At 36.8% G+C, this 19,935-nt stretch overlaps 1 protein-coding gene across 10 annotated transcripts in view; it reads left to right on the top strand.

Moving 5' to 3' along the window:
* GRIA2 (glutamate ionotropic receptor AMPA type subunit 2) overlaps nt 1-19,935 on the top strand; it is a 124,427-nt gene that overhangs the window by 76,600 nt on the left and 27,892 nt on the right. For all 10 annotated transcript variants that reach the window (XR_006740660.1, XR_006740662.1, XR_006740661.1 and 7 more), the window contains exons 5-6: nt 1,795-1,848; nt 6,274-6,435. Coding sequence is in view for 7 of the 10 variants with exons in the window: in XM_036424198.2 (XP_036280091.1) it covers nt 1,795-1,848; nt 6,274-6,435 (216 nt within the window). In the remaining 3 variants the exon portion in view is untranslated. The remainder of the gene's footprint in view (nt 1-1,794; nt 1,849-6,273; nt 6,436-19,935) is intronic.

Raw genomic sequence — 19,935 nt, 5'->3', positions numbered from 1 at the left:
TAGGAAACACACTCAGTCATGAAAAACATTAAGAAATTAATGTAGCTTTCTATTGTTAAATAATGCTAATGGTTATTATAAAGCAAATATATGATTGTTAGTATGGCCAACACTAATTCTTATATAGAAGTAGGGCTAATCAATTTTCATATCCTTCCTTCCTCTTCACACTAAATTCAAGTAGGGACTGCTGGTAGTACCATTTATACTATTTTTTTCTTAATTCCCAGAAGAAAAGATATTCATGATTCAGAAAGTAGATTAAACAGTAAATAGAACCAACAGATGCAGTAGGAAATATGAAGGACATAGTCACCTCAATTCAGCTGATGCTAATTAATATATATATTTTTTCATTTAGAAGGATATCTGGTCTTCAAAATCCACCTTTCAATATAGAGGTTCAATTTTTTTTAGAATAGCCAATTTAGTTGTGTTACATAAAAAACAGGTTAGAAAGTAATGTTAGTTCTAATTCCCTTGCAAACAACTACCACTTATTATGAAAGTAACATGGTAAAATACTTCCTAGGATTTTGCCCTTGCTCTTTAACTAAATGCGTTGCTAATGGAGCACCTGACTTTGCCTGGGACAAGGCCAAGGAAGTCTTCCAGGATATTCCATTGCACGGAGACTCATTGTACCTTAAGATGAAACAAGACAAAGGATATGGTGCTGGAGAGAATTTTCCAAGTAGAAGAAACAGAATTTGTCAAGCCCCAAAGGGATGGAAATAAGCCTTTTTTGTTACAAAAATACTGAGGGGCCAGAGGTCTGTTCATAGAAAGAGGGAAAAGTGGGCCCAGAGAAGCTTGAAAGACTGTTGGATTTTGTAGCATATGAAGGATTTTGACTTTTATGCTAAAAGTAACAGAAAGCCACCAAAACAGCAATCAAGAGAGGAGGTTAATGATTGGAAATTTTGTCTATTGCCCTGGTGTTTCATGCTTTCCATTGTGTAACTATTTTCTTAAAAATAAAAATTACACTTGAATAACACTTGAATATCCAAGTATCAGGGCTACAATATGGCCATTGTAACTGATATAGATCAGTGAAATGTCAAATTGATTCAACAAAGTCCAAAACTGTTCCAGCATTACTGAAACAGCTACTTGTTCCATAATGCATTTATTTTGCTATTGATTTTTTACTTAGATTTATGGATAAATAGCTTCTCTGATACTTTGCTGCCTCAAGCTATTATAGAAATAATGTTTATTTGAACTAAGCTATAAACATTTCAAGACTTTTAAGATAGGAATATTATTTTATAGATCTACAAAATAATTCATTTATATGCTTGTTAATAGTTGTTTTAAATTTATGTATGACTATAAACTCTGTGTGATTATCTTTGAATGTAGATGTGTGAATACGAAATCTCAGATGTTGATTTTAGCTGTTTAATGTTTCTAGCTGTTTAATGTTTCATTGAAAGGACAAAAAGCATAGCTATAAATTGGAGTAAAATTGTGACATGAATTCAACATGTCTTTGTTTTTAAATTTCTTTAAATCTTGTGGCCTTATTTTCAGTATTTTTGTTCAGTTATTGATTTTGAAAATTAACATCTATTAGGCACTAAAATATGTACTGTTACTTTTTCCTGAAAAAAAATATCTGGGTTTGACAGTTATATTTTATCAAATACACCTTATTATGGAATATAAAATAAAATAAAAAAACGGAAGTTAATTATTTTATTTTTTTTCTGAGTCAGGTCATTATGTTAATAATTTTACATTTACATTACTAATATTTATTAAATCATTTTTCTTTATCTGTGTTAGGTTATTACTATTGGAAAACATGTTAAAGGATATCATTACATCATTGCAAATCTGGTAGGTGAATTAATAATTTTAATGAAGATTTCTATTATTAATTAAAAAACTTTTGAACAGCCAGCACTTATCAGAAGTATTCATAAAAATATATTTGATTGTGTTAATTGATTAGGTGATAATATATTTCTGATTTTATGTTTAGATTTATTTCCCACTTTATATTTTTAATCAATTTCTTCTTCTTATAAATGTTATAATAAATTATAGAATAGTATTTGACAAGCTTTATAAATTGTCTTAAAAGATGTATTTTAACTACAGGAAATTTTTAAAAAATATATGAAATTTAACTCTCCCCAATTTCCCCTTGTATCTTACTGTCACTATATTTTATAAACTTTATTTTTTAAATATATATTTTATTGATTTTTTAAAGAGAGTAAGGGAGAGGAATAGAGAGCTAGAAACATCGATGAGAGAGAAACATCAAACAGCTGCCTCCTGCACATCCCCTACTGGAGATGTGCCCGCAACCAATGTACATGCCTTTGACTGGAATCGAACCTGGGACCCTTCACTCCGCAGACCGACGCTCTATCCACTGAGCCAAACCGGTTTGGGCTGCCCATTCCTTTAAAATGTTTAGCACATGTGATATTCAAAGTAAATGAACATTTGTTAGAATGTCTCAGTAAAAATTAAACCTGGAAATATCCAAATATATAAAGATTAAGTATTGTTTATTATTTACTACTTGCTGTATAAGCAACACGATGAAAGTTGGTTTCCCATAGCTAATCATATTTTTATTATGATTCCTATCAAAGAATGTATTGAATGTCCAAGTGGTTAATTGTATCTACTTCTTGAAATATTTTCTTCTTTTAAATACCTTTTATATCAGCAATAAAATAAGCTTAAAGCTTTACTTTTACCAAGATTTATATTACTTTAATAAGTACAATTCTATATGCTTGAGAACATCATCCCTCCCAAATCTCAGGAAAAATAGTGAGAAAAAGTTGAACAGAGGGAGAGAATGAGAGATTATTCTAAATAGCATAATAGGACCCTGAAAAAGTTGCATATTTATACCAATGCAGGTTTATTTCTTAGTCTGGACTATTAGATTGTTACATGAGAAAACATTTCTAGTAGTAATGTAAAGAGATAAGAGAAGAGAAGATAAATTACAAACTTATAATTAATATTTTTACTAGAAAGTGACACCAGTGATTTAGAATATTAAAAAAACTCAAACCCATACGTTATTGGGAGAAATTGGTTGTTCAAGATAATTTTTTTGTTTGGCAATGAAATGTCTAACTACTATAAAAACTCATTAGAACTTATAATATTGTCGGTCCTAAATCACCCCCTACTGGAGAAGCAAGAGTTAAAATAGACTAGCTCTACATCCAGTCTCTTCAGAACCAAATTTCTGAGCAGGAAACAGCCTGGACAGTAAGTCCCCTGTGTGAATTGTGCCATTTGATGAACAACACACAGCCACATTGAAAGCTGCAATCTTTAAAAATGTCCAGATGGAGAAGATTTTATTGGAACATTGAGAAATAATGACAGAAGGTGGCTCATCAATTTGAGAGTTGATAACTGATGCTATGAAAAATGATGAAAAATGAAAGAAGTGTTTTGAGTGTCCAAAGCAAAATGTTTTAAAAAGAAAGAGAAAGTTCATGCTGCTATGATGCAACCTACCCAATTTTTTCTCTGAATTCAAATTTTTGCTTTTTCTGATCTGAATACTTGGTATCCTTGTCATATGGAATTTCTGATGAATCAGTAAATTCAAAGATCTGTAGTGAGTCTCAGTTTCTGAGAAATTAGAGAACACTTGAAAATTTCACTGACATTTAAGATTGCAGAATGCTTTCCAAATTTGAAGGGTTTTTCACTTTCCAAACTATTGATTAAGAATGCCCCCTTTTTTTTCTGTCCAGGGTCTGAAGAGTATTAAAGTTGGCAGTTATGCACAGAAAAATCCTCACATTTTTGGTTACTTTCCTCAGCAATTGTTGAAAGCTTGCTTAGGCTGTAAGTTCCTGATATAGCATTTAAAAGGATAACTTGTAGTACATAAAGTGATGAAGATGCGGTCCATAATGGGATCCTTTTCTCATTTCTTCAACTCTTCAAATATTGACAATAAGCATTGCTATCTACCCCACCCATCTACCTTTCAGTAAAGCATACTCAGTAAGCCTCCCTCATGCACACAGAAATTTCAAATATTTTACTATTAAATAACCAAGCATAACCAGATATTTGAGAAAAAGTATTTGCTATGATGGATCCAATACACAGAAACAGGGCAAACCAGAATCACAAGAAAAATGTTTTAAAATGTAATGAGGCCGAAACCGGTTTGGCTCAGTGGATAGAGCGTCGGCCTATGGATTAAAAGGTCCCAGGTTTGATTCCGGTCAAGGGCATGTACCTTGGTTGTGGGCACATCCCCAGTAGGGGGTATGCAAGAGGCAGCTGATCGATGTTTCTCTCTCATCGATGTTTCTAGCCTTTTATCCCTCCTCCTCTCCGTAAAAACTCAATAAAATATATTTTTTTAAAAATGTAGTGAGTATCTGAAAATAAGAGAAAATATCTGCCTAATAAAAGAGTAACATGCTAATTGATCATACCTTTGTGACGCCCACCAGCCAATCAGGAGTATGCAAATTAACACAACAAAGATGGTGGTTTAATTTGCATATATGGGCACCAAGGGGCTGGGGTGGGGTGCTTGCGTCGTCATCATGGAAAGTCACATGTGTTCTGCACCACCCCAGCCACTCTCGGCAGCATGGGAAGGAGGAAAAGCATCTCCAGCCAGAGTGAAGGCAGTGCCAGCAACAAGGGAAGGCCCATTTTTGCATGAATCTTCATGCATTGGGCCTCTAGTACAGTGGTCGGCAAACTTATTAGTCAACAAAGCCAAATATCAATAGTACAACAATTGAAATTTCTTTTGAGAGCCAAATTTTTTAAACTTAAACTATATAGGTAGATACATTGCTATTAACTTGATTAGGGTACTCCTAAGCTGGCCTTCGCTAAAAACTCAAGGGTCGCAGTTTGCCAACCATTGCTCTAGTATAATCTATAAAAACAAAAGGATGCTATGGGAAAGAAAAAAATTAGAGAATAAGAAAGAGCCCTGGAAGTTGACTTATTTTTTTCTAATGTAAGTAAAAATTGAATGACTTTAAGGATAAAGTCGAGAAAAATCTTTCAGATTAGGTAACAAAATAACACTATAATATAAAGCAGTGTTATTGAATATAAGCATTTAGATTGATGTAAGAGTGAAAACAGGGGAAGGAAATTATCAAAGAAACATTCAGAAAAATTTCCTATGATGAATGACAAAAATCTGACCATTGAGTACATGCTATATATATATATATATATATATATATATATATATATATATGTATTTGTTAAAGTATTACATATGTGTCTTTATCTCCCCATTGACCCTCTATCTCCTGCTTGTGCCTTCACCCTCCTAGTGTCTGTGTCCAATGGTTATGTTTATATGCATCCATACAAGTCCTTTGATTGATCTCTACCCACTCCACCCACTCTCCCCTGACTTCCTTCTCAGGTTTGACAGTCTGTTTAATGCTTCTCTGTCTCTGGATCTATTTTTATTCATCAGATTATGTTGTTCATTATATTCCACAAATGAGATACGCTATTTAAAAAATCATCATGCAGTCACAGAGATAAATAGAATATTTTCAAGATTCCAGGTTAGTGGGAAGAGGGCAGATGTATGAAGAAGGTCACATCTAAAAACTAATAAATAATAAAATTGCGTTTTTCAGTAGAAATAATGAAAGTTAGTGGAACAATGCCTTTACATAATGAGGGTTTTGAATTAAAATTCTATGCCCAGCCAAAATACTAATCAAATGTTAGAGCAAAATAAAGGTATTTTTATACATTCAACATCTCAGGAAGTTTACCTCCAATATGTCTGAGGAAACTGACTATAGCAGAAGAGAGGAGTAAATGATGACAGAAAAGTGATCCAGGAAACAGAGGAACTACTAAGAAAAGCAGTGAAGGGCCACTAGGGTCACAGCTGCAGAGTAGAAGAGGAACCAACTCAGATCATAGGAATAAATAGTGTCAGAGCTCATGGAGCAGTAACTCATTACTAAGTATCTTTAACCACCGGAGGTGCTTTGTGGTAGATTTAATAAATAAAACACAGCCCTTTTCCATGAAATGGAGAACTCTTATGTATGTACCACCAATAAATAATCATGGATTAAGGACCCACTACGATGCCAAGGCTATGCTAGACGCTGGTGAATATTGGCTGGAAAATACCTGAAACATTTGCTATGGGCTTTTCATCCCTCATACATTCTTTGACATTTGTGAAATCCACAAGGCATAGAGTTATTTGATAAATGTCAGGTTCTGTTGGACATAAATGTATTCTCTGTCTAGGGATTTACGGATGGAGACCTATTAAAAATTCAGTTTGGAGGCGCAAACGTCTCTGGATTTCAGATAGTGGACTATGACGATTCCCTGGTATCTAAGTTTATAGAAAGATGGTCAACACTGGAAGAAAAAGAATACCCTGGAGCGCACACATCCACAATTAAGGTATGTATCCACCTGCCAATATCTACATCTCCATTGATATCTACCTGCTGACTAGTAGCCTGTTCTATGGAATACTTTAGAAAGAAGATAAAAATCTCAATTGATTTTAGTAATTAAAAAAAAAATGTCTTGCTTTATGCACTCAGGCATAGAATCTTTGCTGAGTGCAATGCACTGCTCTGATATAAGTACTACTCTGTTTCCCCGAAAATAAGACAGTGTCTTATATTAATTTTTGCTCCTAAAGATGCGCTAGGTCTTATTTTCAGGGGATGTCTTATCTTTCCATGCGCTAGGTCTTATTTTTGGAGGATGTCTTATTTTCGGGGAAACACGGTATGTAGATTGCTCTTTTATTTTTCATGGGTTTGGACACATTGAGGTCTTTACCTGTTAATTTGGTGTATTTTATTGGGTATACACATACATGCACAGACTTAGCTCCAATTATCCAATATTTCTGCCATTTATAGGAAGGTATTTTTCCACTGGTGGTCACCTGATTGAGAGCAGAGATAAGAGCAAAGCCTGGCAAAGAGTGGGATGAGGAGTGAGAGGCAGAAGGTGATGTTCATTCTTTATGAAACTAAACTTACAAAAATCAAGAGCAAACATTGCAAAACATTTTTAGATGCGTAGATTGAGTTTGTTTCTTTGTGTATTATAAATAGCTTGTGCATGAATCAGTCAGAGATGGTGTTATTTCAGTTGCTCTCACAATGATGTCTCTACATCACAGAGATATTTGTGTGTGCGTTTTTCTGCACATCTTGGAAAAAACAAATATTGATGTTTGTCTTTCAATTTGTGTCTGCTATGAAACTAGTTCTAGATAAGGATTTGAAGCTTTGAAGTTCTTAACATTTGAATGTGTAAATGGATCCTATTAAGTTCAAGTCCAATTCAGAAAAGCATCCCATTGGATGTGAAAGAATAACCCCAGAGTTAATTGTCCCTCAAAACTAGGTGACTTCTTGTTTGGTGACTTTGAGATTCAGCATGCACACTGTCTATAACAGCAGTGTGGGCTTGTGGGACTACTATCACCTAACAGGCTTCAGCAAAGGCCAATGGACACCGAGTTTCCCAGTCGATGTCACTGTGTGTCCCCTGTGCTCAGTGGAGGTCTGACTGCTGACCCAATTGTGTAGAATTGCAGGCGTCCATCCATTCAGAGATGGCACCATTTAAGTTAACGGATGAAGAGTGCAAGTGGCATTCCTCCTCAAATGGAACTAACAGTGCCCTCTTTGAATACTCTATTAGTCAGTGTGTTGCCTCCCACTGCTGCCTGCTGGGAGAAAGATGAAAGCAAAATGAGATGATTTTTTTTTCCTGTGCAAGTCATATCATTATTACAGTTCCTATGTCATGCATGAAAATGCAAAGTGATTTGGGGGTAGGAGAGATTTTGGCAATGCATTTTTTAAACATTTTTGCCAAAACTCAGAACCAGGCTTCCCTCTGTTGAGAGCCTGTCTGGTGACCTTTCTTTGCTCCCTCCCTGCTGTAGCATTTCACTCCCTGAGTCCTCCCTCTTGGGTGCTCCTGCCAAATGTCAGAGATCCTGCTGGCCCCTCATTGTGGAGAGCAGCACAGAGCATAGGCTTTAAACACTGCGGCCCTGATTCAGTGTTGGATGTGTAGTTCTTGTCTCCACAATTCAGCAGTGGCTATTATTCCCAGGTTGCCATGAAGATGCAACAACAGTTGCAGTGACTTAGCACAGCTTTAGAAACATAGGTGCCAAGAGAAGACAGGGTTTGTATGGCTTTAGAAGCTTGATCAAAATTAAGGCTTTAAGTAGGAGTTCATCCTAACACAGACATGTATGTTCATATACTAGCACACCAGGAACTCAATATATCTTCCACTATCAAACAGAAGATAAACATGACAATAAGCAAATACAGAGCATGCTACATGTGAAATATGCCAGCGCTGCTTCTGGTTATGCTAGAATGGGAGGGGTGATGGTAAGGAAGGCTTTCTGGAGGTAGGGCACCTGAGCAGGACCTTGCACGTGGCTGAGCAAGAAAGCAAGCAAGGGAGGCACTTAGGAAAGTGCAACCTATATGGAGACTCACAGTGATGCAATGGCTCAAGACAGATCCAGGGAGATTGACAACATGTAAGCCTGCGAACTATTCCCTCAACAATCTTGCCATCTCAGTTGATGGCAACTCTATCTTTTCAGTTGTTATTTTGACCACAAACTGGGAAATGTTCTTGATTCCTCTTTTTCCCCCAGTAACACACATTCAGTCTGTCAGGAAATCCTCTCAGCTCCGGCTTACTTCTTACCACCTCTTCCGTGCCTTCTAAATCCAACCACCATTGTCTCTGCCAGGATCATTGCAATGCTCGCCTATACCAGTTCTCCTTCCTCCACACCTGCCCTCTTTATCCCATGTTTGTGGTCCTTTAATTATTGATTTTTTTTACAGAGAGAAAGGGATAGAGTTAGAAACATCGAGGAAGATCGATCAGCTGCTTCCTGCACAACCCCTACTGGGGATGTGCTTGCAGCCAAGGTACATGTCCTTGACCAGAATCGAATCTGGGACCCTTCAGTCTGTAGGCCAATGCTCTATCCACTGAGCCAAATCAGTCAGGGCAGCTTGTGGTCCTTTTAAAACCACAAATAGAATATGACACACTGTCTGCTCCAAGACCCCCAATGGCTGTGTTTCACCTGAGGGAAAGCCAAAGTTATCGCATTGGGTGATAAAGCCCTAGCCTCTGTCTCCTGGTCACATGACCTTCTCCCTTGGCACTCTCCCCACCTATTGCTCACTTTGCCTCAGCCACATGGGTCTTTTTGTTCTTTCTTAAGTGCTTTAAGGTGTTTGTGCTTACTATTTCCTCTTCTTAAATATCTCCATGGCTAAGACTCCTCTTTAGATCTTTGTTCAAATGCCATCTTCTCAAGAAAGCCAATGACAAGATCTCTATTTAAAATTGCAGTTTCTACCATAGCCGGTTTGGTTCAGTGGATAGAGTATTGGCCTGCAGACTGAAGGGTTCCAGGTTTGCTTCTAGTCAAGGGCACATGCCCAGGTTGCAGGCTTGATCTCTAGTGGGGGGGAGGTGTGTGTGTGCAGGAGTCAGCTAATTAATGATTCTCTCTCATCACTGATGTTTCCATCTATCTTTCTTCTTCTCTGAAACCAATAAAAATCTATTTAAAAAAGAAAATTTATAAAATTGCATCTTCTGTACCTGTCAAGGTATGTACCATTGCCCATCCTCTGTCCTATCCCTCCCACCGATATGTCCTTCTAGTGTATGTATTTATAATTCATCTATTCCTTACTTTGGTAGTTGTCTCCTCTTGTAAGTGCCAAGGCTACTGTTGTTTGTTTGTTCACTGATGGATCCCCCAAGCTTTTAGAATAAGGCCTGGCACATAGTACCTATTTAATAAAGACTTTCTGAAAGAACAAGTAGATGGAAGCAAAGGCACTGCTCCAGTTCCCATTAGAAGCTCCTAAATTCTGGAAACAAGGAGAGGCTTCTCAGAAGAAGCAATATGGAATGTGGAATGTCAAGGAGACATAGGAATTGGAAGAAAGAAGGGTCACTAGCTCCGCAGAGAGGAAATAAGGCATGTAAAGTCCCCAGTGCAAGGAGGATGTAAATATTTCCATAGGCCCGGAGGTTGAACAGAAGTGTTTTTGAGAGAATTCTCAGAGCCAGAACTGTAGAAATATGCATGATCCAGATCTTGTGTGGCTGAGGGTTTGTTTGTTTGTGCTATTCTGAGAGCAACAGGGAACTATTAGAGGTGACTGATGACCATGGTTTTGGCAAGGAAGATTATTATGACTGCCCTGGTGACAACAGATTGTAGAGAGTGCACATGGTTGCAGGGGAGCTTTTAGTAAGATGCTGCAAACAATCTAGGCAACAGATGATAATTGTATAAATTAGGGTTGTAGCATAAAAGTGGCAGGAAGTAAATGATATTTGTTGTATTTGCCAAATCTTTAATTTTTTTGTAAAATAAATAATAACTGCAAAAGCATAACCATTCATTTATAACATATTGCTAAAAATTTGGTTGAGAGATATGTGTCAATTAAAAAAAGGAATCTGAAAGGAAGTCTGTATCACTTGTAATCTTATTGGGCCTGAATCTCATACAGTGGTTTGCACAGAGGAAGCACATAATGAGTATTTGTTGCAATGAAGAGTAATGAAATGAAAAAATACAAATGCTTTGAAAATGTCAAATCACTGAGAAAGAAAAAATAGGTAATTATCATTGCTATAAAATTTGGTTTAAATTTCTTCTCTAGCATTTATGTTTATTTTATTCAGCCATGGCAGAAAAGCAGCATTATTTTACTTGATGAAATGTAAAATGACTATAGTTATCAGACCTACACCGTTATGGCACCTGGTTGTAAATGGCACAATTAAAATTGGCATTTTTACCTCCTGTACCTTTGTTTTCCAAGACAAGGAAGATTTCAAGGATGATATGCTACTCTCTCAAATATAATTTACAACTATTTTTATTTTTAGATAGATTTTCAGTGTCTTCAACAACTTGCAAGATATAACTATACATTCTACTTGGTCATATCAACAATTTAAACCTTATTTAGATTCTTGTGTCTTCCATGTCTTTCTGAGGTTGAATTTAACAATAATATGTGACTAATACTTGCGTGGCATTTAAAGAGTGCTTTCCCACAAGAATCCCATTTTACTCAAGAAATGACTTTACAGCAAAGACTCCAACTTTCTTAATTGCTGTCCTAAGAGAGTTGTTAAGCCTGTCTGAAAATAGTATAATCTTTTCAGTCCAGTAATTAGTGCCATGCATTAAATAGCACCCTGGTGGCCTAATAGAATTAATTCTGCTTCGTGAATGTTTTAACTGGCCAAAACCACAGCTGACATTGGAATCCCCTACTTTTGATATTAAAGCATTTTGCCACTTGAGAACCTATGGGCTGGACATGTTTAGATCCTTATATTTTGTGGTTTTAAAAATGTGTATATGACTGAAATTAATAATTTGATATTGATAAGATTACATGTCTTGTAAAGAAATATTTTTGACTTTAAAGGAAGTATTCTTTAATCAAACTTTACTTGAGTATTATTTTATATTGGTTTCATGTGTACAGCATAGTGGTTAGATGATCATATACTTTACAATGGGTTCCCCCTTTATATTTCTAGTACTCACCTGGCGCCATAGTTATCACAATACTATTGACTGTATTTCCTATGCTGTATTTCACATCCCCATAACTATTTTGTAGCTACCAATTTATACTTCTTAATCCCTTCACCTCTTTCATCCTGTTCTCCAAAACCCCCTCCCCTATAGCAACCACCAATCTGCTCTCAATTTTTAAAAATGGTTACATTATATTATATAATAAAAAGCAATATGCAAATCTACTGAACGGCAGAATGACAGGTCACTATGATGTGCACTGACCACCAGGGAGCAGATGCTCAATTATGGAGTGCCCCCTGGTGGTCAGTGTTGTCCCAGGGGTGGGTGCAGCTCAGCCAGAAGCCGGGCTCACCTCTGGTGAGCTCAGTGGCAGTGTCAGGAGCTTCTTTCTCCTGCCTCCACAGCAGTGTTAAAAACGTTCAGCTGACGGCTTAGGCCCGCTCCCCATCAGTCAGACGTCCCCTGAGGGACCCTCCCCCACCCCCAGTGCACAAATTTTGTGTACAGGGCCTCTAGTATGTATATATTATACCGTTAAAATATACATGTGCTTTTATTATTTGTAATTATGATGCAGGTTATCTAAGTTCATCTCATTTTCACATTTCTTTATCTCTAAGATTTCTTCCAGATATATAATACCATAGTTATTTAAAGAGCTAATTTAGGCACAAAATAAGAAATATATATATATATATAAAATATTTGTAATTTTTGCTAAATCTATATAACACATAATGGTTCTTCTGTCTCTCAGATAGTAGTGGCTTGCAGATAGTCATCCCTAACTCCATCTACCAAAATCAAATCCTAATTCAGCCTAGAAACTATTGGATTTTTTTAATCATAAATTAGAAAAAATGAGGAACCTTCCTTTTGCAAAGATTTCCAGGAAGTGGGAGAGTCAGGTGAAGGAATTTATGCAACTAGCAAAATAAAGATCTGTTTCTAAGAAAGCCTTTACCTATGTCTGGGTAAATCAGAACCATACTGTGTGTTGATTTGAGTATTTTTTTTTTTTATCATGATGAATCTGATCAGGTGTATCTGAAAATTTGAATCCTTCAGTGAATCACAAGTTTCAGGACACAAATGTTTTGGTCCATAGCAAGATTTTCAGTCAGAGTCAATAGCCAATTGGAAATTTAGGCAAAAATATGTTAAATGGATAATTTTTACATGAAGAGTCTTGAGTGAAAAATATCACAGTGACTTAAAAATTATTTGTACGATAGAGAATAATTTAAAAATATGTTAATGTTTCTTGCCAAGGGAGGTGTCTTTTCACCCTTGGGAATGTGATACAGCTTGTGAGTTCACTAAAGATGTTGAGTACATTTATTATTATTTTTTAAATAAGAGTTTATATTTTATGGAACTCTTAGGTTCCCAGCAAAATCGAGCAAAATATACAGATATTCCCTTTATACCCTCTATCCCCATACATACATAGACTCCTGCATTATCAACCTCACTCACCAGTGTGATAAGACTTATTAGAATTTACACTCAAGGTATAGCTTTCATTATGGTTCAGTATTGCCGTTCTATATTCTATGGGTTTGGACTAATAACATGCTTCCATTTTTATAGTTTTACTTATAGAATATTTTCTCTGTTCTAAAATTCCTCTGTGCTCTTTCTATTCATCACTCCTTCCACCCCCATCTCCTAGCAACCACTGACCTTTATACTTTCTCCATAGTTTTGCCTTTTCTAGAATAGCATACAGATGGAATCATATAGTATGCAGCCTTTTCAGATTGGCATTTTTGCTTAGTATATCCACTTAAAGTTTCTCTAGGTATTTTCATGGCTGGTAGCTCATTTCTTTTGAGCACAAAAATTTTTCATTGTTTGTATGCACCACAATTTAATTACCCATTAACCTTCTAAAGGACACCTTGGTTGCTTCCAAGTTTTGATAATTATGAATAAAGCTGCTATGGACATCTGTGTGCTGGTTTTTGAGTAGACATATGATTTCAACTCCTTTGGGTAAATACTGACTGGTGCTATTGCGGGATCATAGAGTAAAAAGATATTTAGTTTTGTAAGAAACTGCCAAGCTACCTCTCAAAGTGGTTATGCCATTTTGCATTCCCACCAGCAATGAATAAGAGTTCCTGCTGCTCCACTAATGTTGTTTTTATGAAAATTTTGTAGTGTTTTTTTTTTTTTTTGAAGCTTCAAAGGGCACATTCAGAAGGCTTTACAGGAAATTAAAGATGACCTTATCACTGACAACTCTTTTTTCAGAAAGTAGACTGCAGTTGAATTTGAAATTAATTCAAGTGAATAATTTTTAGTTTATAATGTATTCAATAGTATTCTTTTTCCTGTGCCTCTAGTTGATTCTTAGACATTGCCAAGAATCTTTTAAAAAAAAAAAAGGTTTATAAAATTTTTCTTACAGGCTTATTTTTCTTAGAGCTCATCAATTTTGGCCCTGTTGATAATATTGTAGAATGAAGAAACTGAGATTATATTGTATAAATTTATCTGGAGATATCATATGTTTAATACTTTCATTTAACCAAATAATTGATGCTATTTAAAAAGTGATTATGAAAAAAGTTAATGATAAAAATCAAGGCTTGAGCCCTGTCTTTTGATGCTATGTGCAGTGCTTTCTCAAATAAATTCAATTTCAAGGGAAATTTGGAAAGTGGCCACTCATAGGACATGTTGTAATTCTCCTTACTACCTGAAGTCTAGTACTTCTTTTTTGAGTGATATTTCTATTTTAGCATGGTGCAGATAACATATATTTAGGAACAGTTGCTATCATTATGATGACCCATAATATTTTATATTTTAGCCTACTTACACTTTTTGCATATTCACTAAATTCTAAAGGCACATAGAGCTACTTTTCATTTCCTCTTTATTTTGGATGTCAGACTATTGTTATTGTTATCAGTGATTATAATAATGTATTACAGAATATTGTCTGATGACTATTGGGCACCAGAAGCATATCATTGTATTTTAGAAAAATAAGTATCAATAAATATACATTTAGAATGAAATACACAGTGCATTTGGAAAATGGTCCATAACAAAACATTTTCCCAGATTTCTTCTAAAGTCTAGACATGATATGATTGTGATATAACACGGCACACCATAATGGCTCCCTACAAAAAATAAATTTCCAACCTGGCTGAGGGATTCCACAGAACATGAACATCAGGGCAGAGATGATGTATTTGTTTTCCATGATGCACTGTCATCATGTCCCCTTCAATTAACTTACATCTAGTTTAGTGGATGGTGGGATAAAAGAGAAATATTTAACTATCCAATCAAAATGTGAACATATTTGTTTAGAAAAAGAAATGAGCCACATATGCAGAACATAAACAAAATGGAACTCTGGATACAGAGGCTGTTGATTTTCTCTCAGCCCAGAATTGAGTTTCTATGATTGTGACTTTTAATTTAAAATAATAATGGGCTGGAGACTTGATTAGATTTGAACATTTGGGGAAAAAAAGGTTCAAAGGGTTTTTCTTCTTAAATGAAAAATCAGGCTCTGAATCATAATTATAACATGCCACATAGAACTACTGTTAGTGGTTTTAGTTTGTTCAAAGTAATCTTATTTTTTTAATGTACAATAGTTTACCAACTTTTATAGGCCTCTCAAACATTTAGCAGATGGCTTTATACTTTTCTCCTAGAAATGTGAGCAAGCTCTCTCAGTAAAGATTTTAGCTTTTAAATATTATCATAATTTTCAAATGCAAATATCAATCATTTTTGAAATATTCAAGTTATTCAGTTTAAGTTCTGCTTCTTGCTTAATAACCTAGCCTTTGTTGTGAGGCTCACATTGGCAAGAAACTGGTTGCTGTATAAGAAAGCAGATGGGTATGTGTGTGGTTTTTTTTTGTTTTGTTTTGTTTTTTGGAGCAGAAACAAACATGTGAGGCAGATAAATCCTGATATATAACTCTTATTTTTCTAAGTCTTAAGTAGGTATGATTTAAAACAATGATTTTAATATTACACAGGTGTGTATTTTTTCTAAATGGTACAAGGATACTGTAAAATACTTGGAAAATATAATCATGTATATTTTCTCCTTATTATTAAAAATTTTATTTTTCTTTACCCTTTTTTTGTCAAAGGGATATGAACTTTTTAAAATTAGAAAAATATTTCTAATTAGTTGTAATTTTTTTTAAAAAAAAAACTACTCTCATTTTGTAGAAAAATATTTCTAATTAGTTGTAATAATCTTTTCACTTATCTTACAATTAGCACTAGCGGCCTGGTGCTTGAACTTCATGCATAGGAGTGTGTGTCCCTCAGGCCAGCCTGCACCCTCTCGAATCTGGGACCCCTCAAGGGATGTCCAAATTTCCTAAGTAGGCAGTTGGACATCCCTCTCACAATCCAGGACTGCTGGCTCCTAACTACTGTCCTATCTGCCTTCCTGATTGCCCCTAACTGCTTCTGTCTGCCAGTCTGATCACCCCCTAACCACTCCCTGTCAGCCTGATTGATGCCTAACTGCTCTCCTGCCAGCCTGATTGCCCCCAACTGTCCTTCCCTGCAGGCCCAGTCATTTCTAACTTCCTTCCTCTACTGACCTGGCCACCTCTAACTGCCCTCCCTTGTAGGCTTGATTGCCCCCCAACTGCCCTCCCTTGCAGGCCCCGTCCCTCCCAACTGCCCTCCCCTGCTGGCCATCTTGTGTCTACATGGGGGCAGCCATCTTGTGTGTTAGAGTGATGGTCAATTTGCATATTACTCTTTTATTAGATAAGATTATTCACATAGTTACAAAATCTTATCACTTTTTTAAATCATATATTTATTGACTTCAGAGAGGAAGTGCAAGGGAGAGAGAGAAAGAAACATCATAAGGAACTATCTGGCATTGAAATTGGGACGCAAAAGAACTGTTGGCCCAGAAAGGAACTCACTACAGACTGATTCATTTGCCTCTCAGCATAACTATTATGGCTTGTTGCAGTTTAGGTTCTTACAAGGGTATTTCTTGGATCACATGATCTCACACATCTAAAGGAAATAATGAACAACACAAACAGACCCAGAGAAAGAGAACCAGTGATCAGACTCTCAAACCTCAGAGGGAAAATAAGGGAGGATGGGAGTAAGGGGAAGAGATAAGAGATCTACCAAAGGACTTGTGTGCATACATATGGGCCTAGCTAGTGGCCATGGACAACGGGGGGTGGGGGAGAAGGAGGGAAATGGGGGGCATATCTAGGGAGTGGTTTGGGGGAATAAGGACAATTATGTGAGACCATAATCAATAAAATAATAAAATAAAAAACGTGAAAAAAAAAGAAAGAAACATCAGTGATGAGAGAGAATCATTGATAGGCTGCCTCCTGTATGCCCCTCCACTGAGGATTGAGCCTGCAACTCAGGTATGTGCCCTTATTGAATTCAAGACACTCCAGTCCACAGGCTGACCCTCTATCCAATGAACAAAACCATCTAGGGCATTAATATTACTTCTAATGGCTGCATAATACTTCAAGACAGAAAGCATAGTTTTTAAACATCTCTTTACTATTAGAAATTTAGTACAAATAATACTGAAATTTATTTCTTTGTATGAAAAATATTTGTATGACAATATTTTCTTAGGATAGGTTCCCAATAATTGCATTTTAAATCTGGGAATATAAATTGCCTACATGGAACTGTAACATACTATATTTTGCTAATTTCTTGCACACACACTTTGAAGGGAAGGGTTACAGGTTTTGGGGGGAAAATTGGTAATGGCTTTTGTTTAGATTTGTCTAGTTCAGGTATTTGTAGGAAACTCTAGTACCACCATCCAGGAAATAATCTACATATGTAAAGGAGGATTCACATATTGTCATGCAATGACATTGCTTAACTAGCACAGGAGGAGAATTTCCAGTAGGAAAATTTAGAGGTAAATATGAATGTCATTACAGTTAAGAGTTTACAGTTAAGAGTTTTCAGCCATAGTACTCATGACCTTCAATTTTTTTCTTCCTCCCAACTTCCCCATTAAATTTGATTCACTTTCATGATAAAATGAAAGTAATTCAACTAAACTCATTCATACAGATTAGATGAATAATTTCACGCAATTGTACCATTAAAAACAGAGGCTCAAAAAAGTTTGTATGCAAACAAATACCCTATGAATTCACATATGTGGAATCTAAGGAAAAAAATAAAATTGAAAGAGATTCTGACACTGAGAACACACTGAAGGTTGCTAGAGGGGAGAATATGTGGGGGATGGGTGAAAAAGGTGAAGGGATTAAGAAGTACAGATTGATAGTTACAAAATAGTCATGGAGATGTAAAGTACAACATAGGGAATATAGTGAATAATCCTATCTAAAAATATAGTAATATGCAAATTTACCATACCTCTGCTACACCCACAACCACACCCACCAGCCAGTCAGTATCGAGTATGCAAATTAACCTAACCAAGATGGCTGTGGCCACAGAGCAAGCAGAAGGCTTGGGTTTCCCTGACAATGGAGGAAGCCAAGCTTCCCACAGCCCTGGCTGGCCCTGGACTCCACTCAAGGCTACAAAGTTTCAATTATAGAAGATAAATAAGTCCCAAATACTAGGACCTCCACTTGGGTCACTGAGGGGCATGTCCAGCCTGCAAACCCCACAGGTCCCTTGCTCAGGCTGCCCCAGACTCCAAGGGAATCCCCATCCTGATCCAGGACACCCTTCAGAGCAAAGCAGCTTGTCCCCACCCATAAACCTGGCCTCTATACTATTAAAGAGTAATATGCAAATTTACTGTCACTCCAACACACAAGATGGCCACCCCAAGATGGCCAGCAGGGGAGGGCAGTTGGGAGGGATCATGCCTGCAAGGGAGGGCAGTTGGGACTGATCATGCCTGCAAGGGAGGGCAGTTAGGGGTGACCAGGCCGACAGAGGAGGGACATTGGGAGCAACTGGGCCTGCAGGGAAGGGCAGTTAGGGGCAATCAGGTTAGCAGGAGAGCAGTTAAGCATCAATCAGGCTGGCAGGGTAGTAGTTAGGGGATGACCAGGCTGGCAGACAGAAGCAGTTAGGGGCAATCAGAAAGACAGGTAGGCAAGCAGTTGGGAGCCAGCAGTCCTGGATTGTGAGTGGAATGTCTGACATCCCTTGAGGGGTCCCAGATTGGAGAGGGTGCAGACTGGGCTGAGGATCATACCCTCCTCCCCCTTGCACAAATTTCATGCACTGGTCCTCTAGTAATGTAATAAGTATGTATGGTGCCAGTTGGGTACTGGAAATATAGAGGGAAATACTTTGTAAAGAATATGGCTATCTAACCACTATGCTGTATACCTCATACAAAATAATACTGAATATAAATTATAAATGAAAAAAATTAAAAACTTTCTGGATACATGGAGGGGATAATTTATAACAAATTATTTTCTCATTTGCCTTAGTGTAACATCTTTCATATTTAAAAAAAGCAAATAAGACAACTATTCACCATCAGACCAATTCGTGTATATATCTATATATCTATATCTAGGACCTCCACTTGGGTCACTGGGGGGCATGTCCAGCCTGCAAACCCCACAGGTCCCTTGCTCAGGCTGCCCCAGGCTCCAAGGAAATCCCCATCCTGATCCGGGACACCCCGGGAATCCCCATCCTGATCAGTCCCAACTGCTCTCCCTTGCAGGCATGATCCCTCCCAACTGCCCTCCCCTGCTGGCCATCTTGGGGTGGCCATCTTGTGTCCACATGGGGGCAGCCATCTTTTGTGTTGGAATGACAGTAGATATATATATATATATATATATATATATATATATATATATATATATATATACACATATATATATATATGTGTATATATATATATATATATATATATATGTGTGTGTGTGTGTGTGTGTGTGTGTGTGTGTGTGTGTGTGTATGCAAACTGTCTCCACGAGAGTTTGACTAGGAGACCAGGAGTTCAATTGCTTGCTATGATATGCGTTGACCTTCAGGGGGTGGCACAGAATGAAGGAAGGCCCCATTTGGCCTTGATTGTCTACCAGGCCAAGGACCCTACCCATGTGCAAATTTTAATCACTGGGCCTCTAGTAATACTATGATAGATTTATTGTAGTTGCCCATCTATATATATTTTTACTAGACTTGGTGATAATATGAGTGCCATAAAGAGGGGGACCATGTGAAGATCTCTGACCTTCCTTTAAATTCTCCCTCCCTCCCTCCTTCCCTCCTTCCCTCCTTCCCTCCTTCCCTCCTTCCCTCCTTCCTTCCTTCCTTCCTTCCTTCCTTCC

This window comes from Pipistrellus kuhlii, unplaced genomic scaffold (assembly GCF_014108245.1).
Source record: "Pipistrellus kuhlii isolate mPipKuh1 unplaced genomic scaffold, mPipKuh1.p scaffold_m20_p_8, whole genome shotgun sequence".
Taxonomy (NCBI): Eukaryota; Metazoa; Chordata; class Mammalia; order Chiroptera; family Vespertilionidae; genus Pipistrellus; species Pipistrellus kuhlii.
This window is presented reverse-complemented; position numbering and strand designations above follow the sequence as displayed.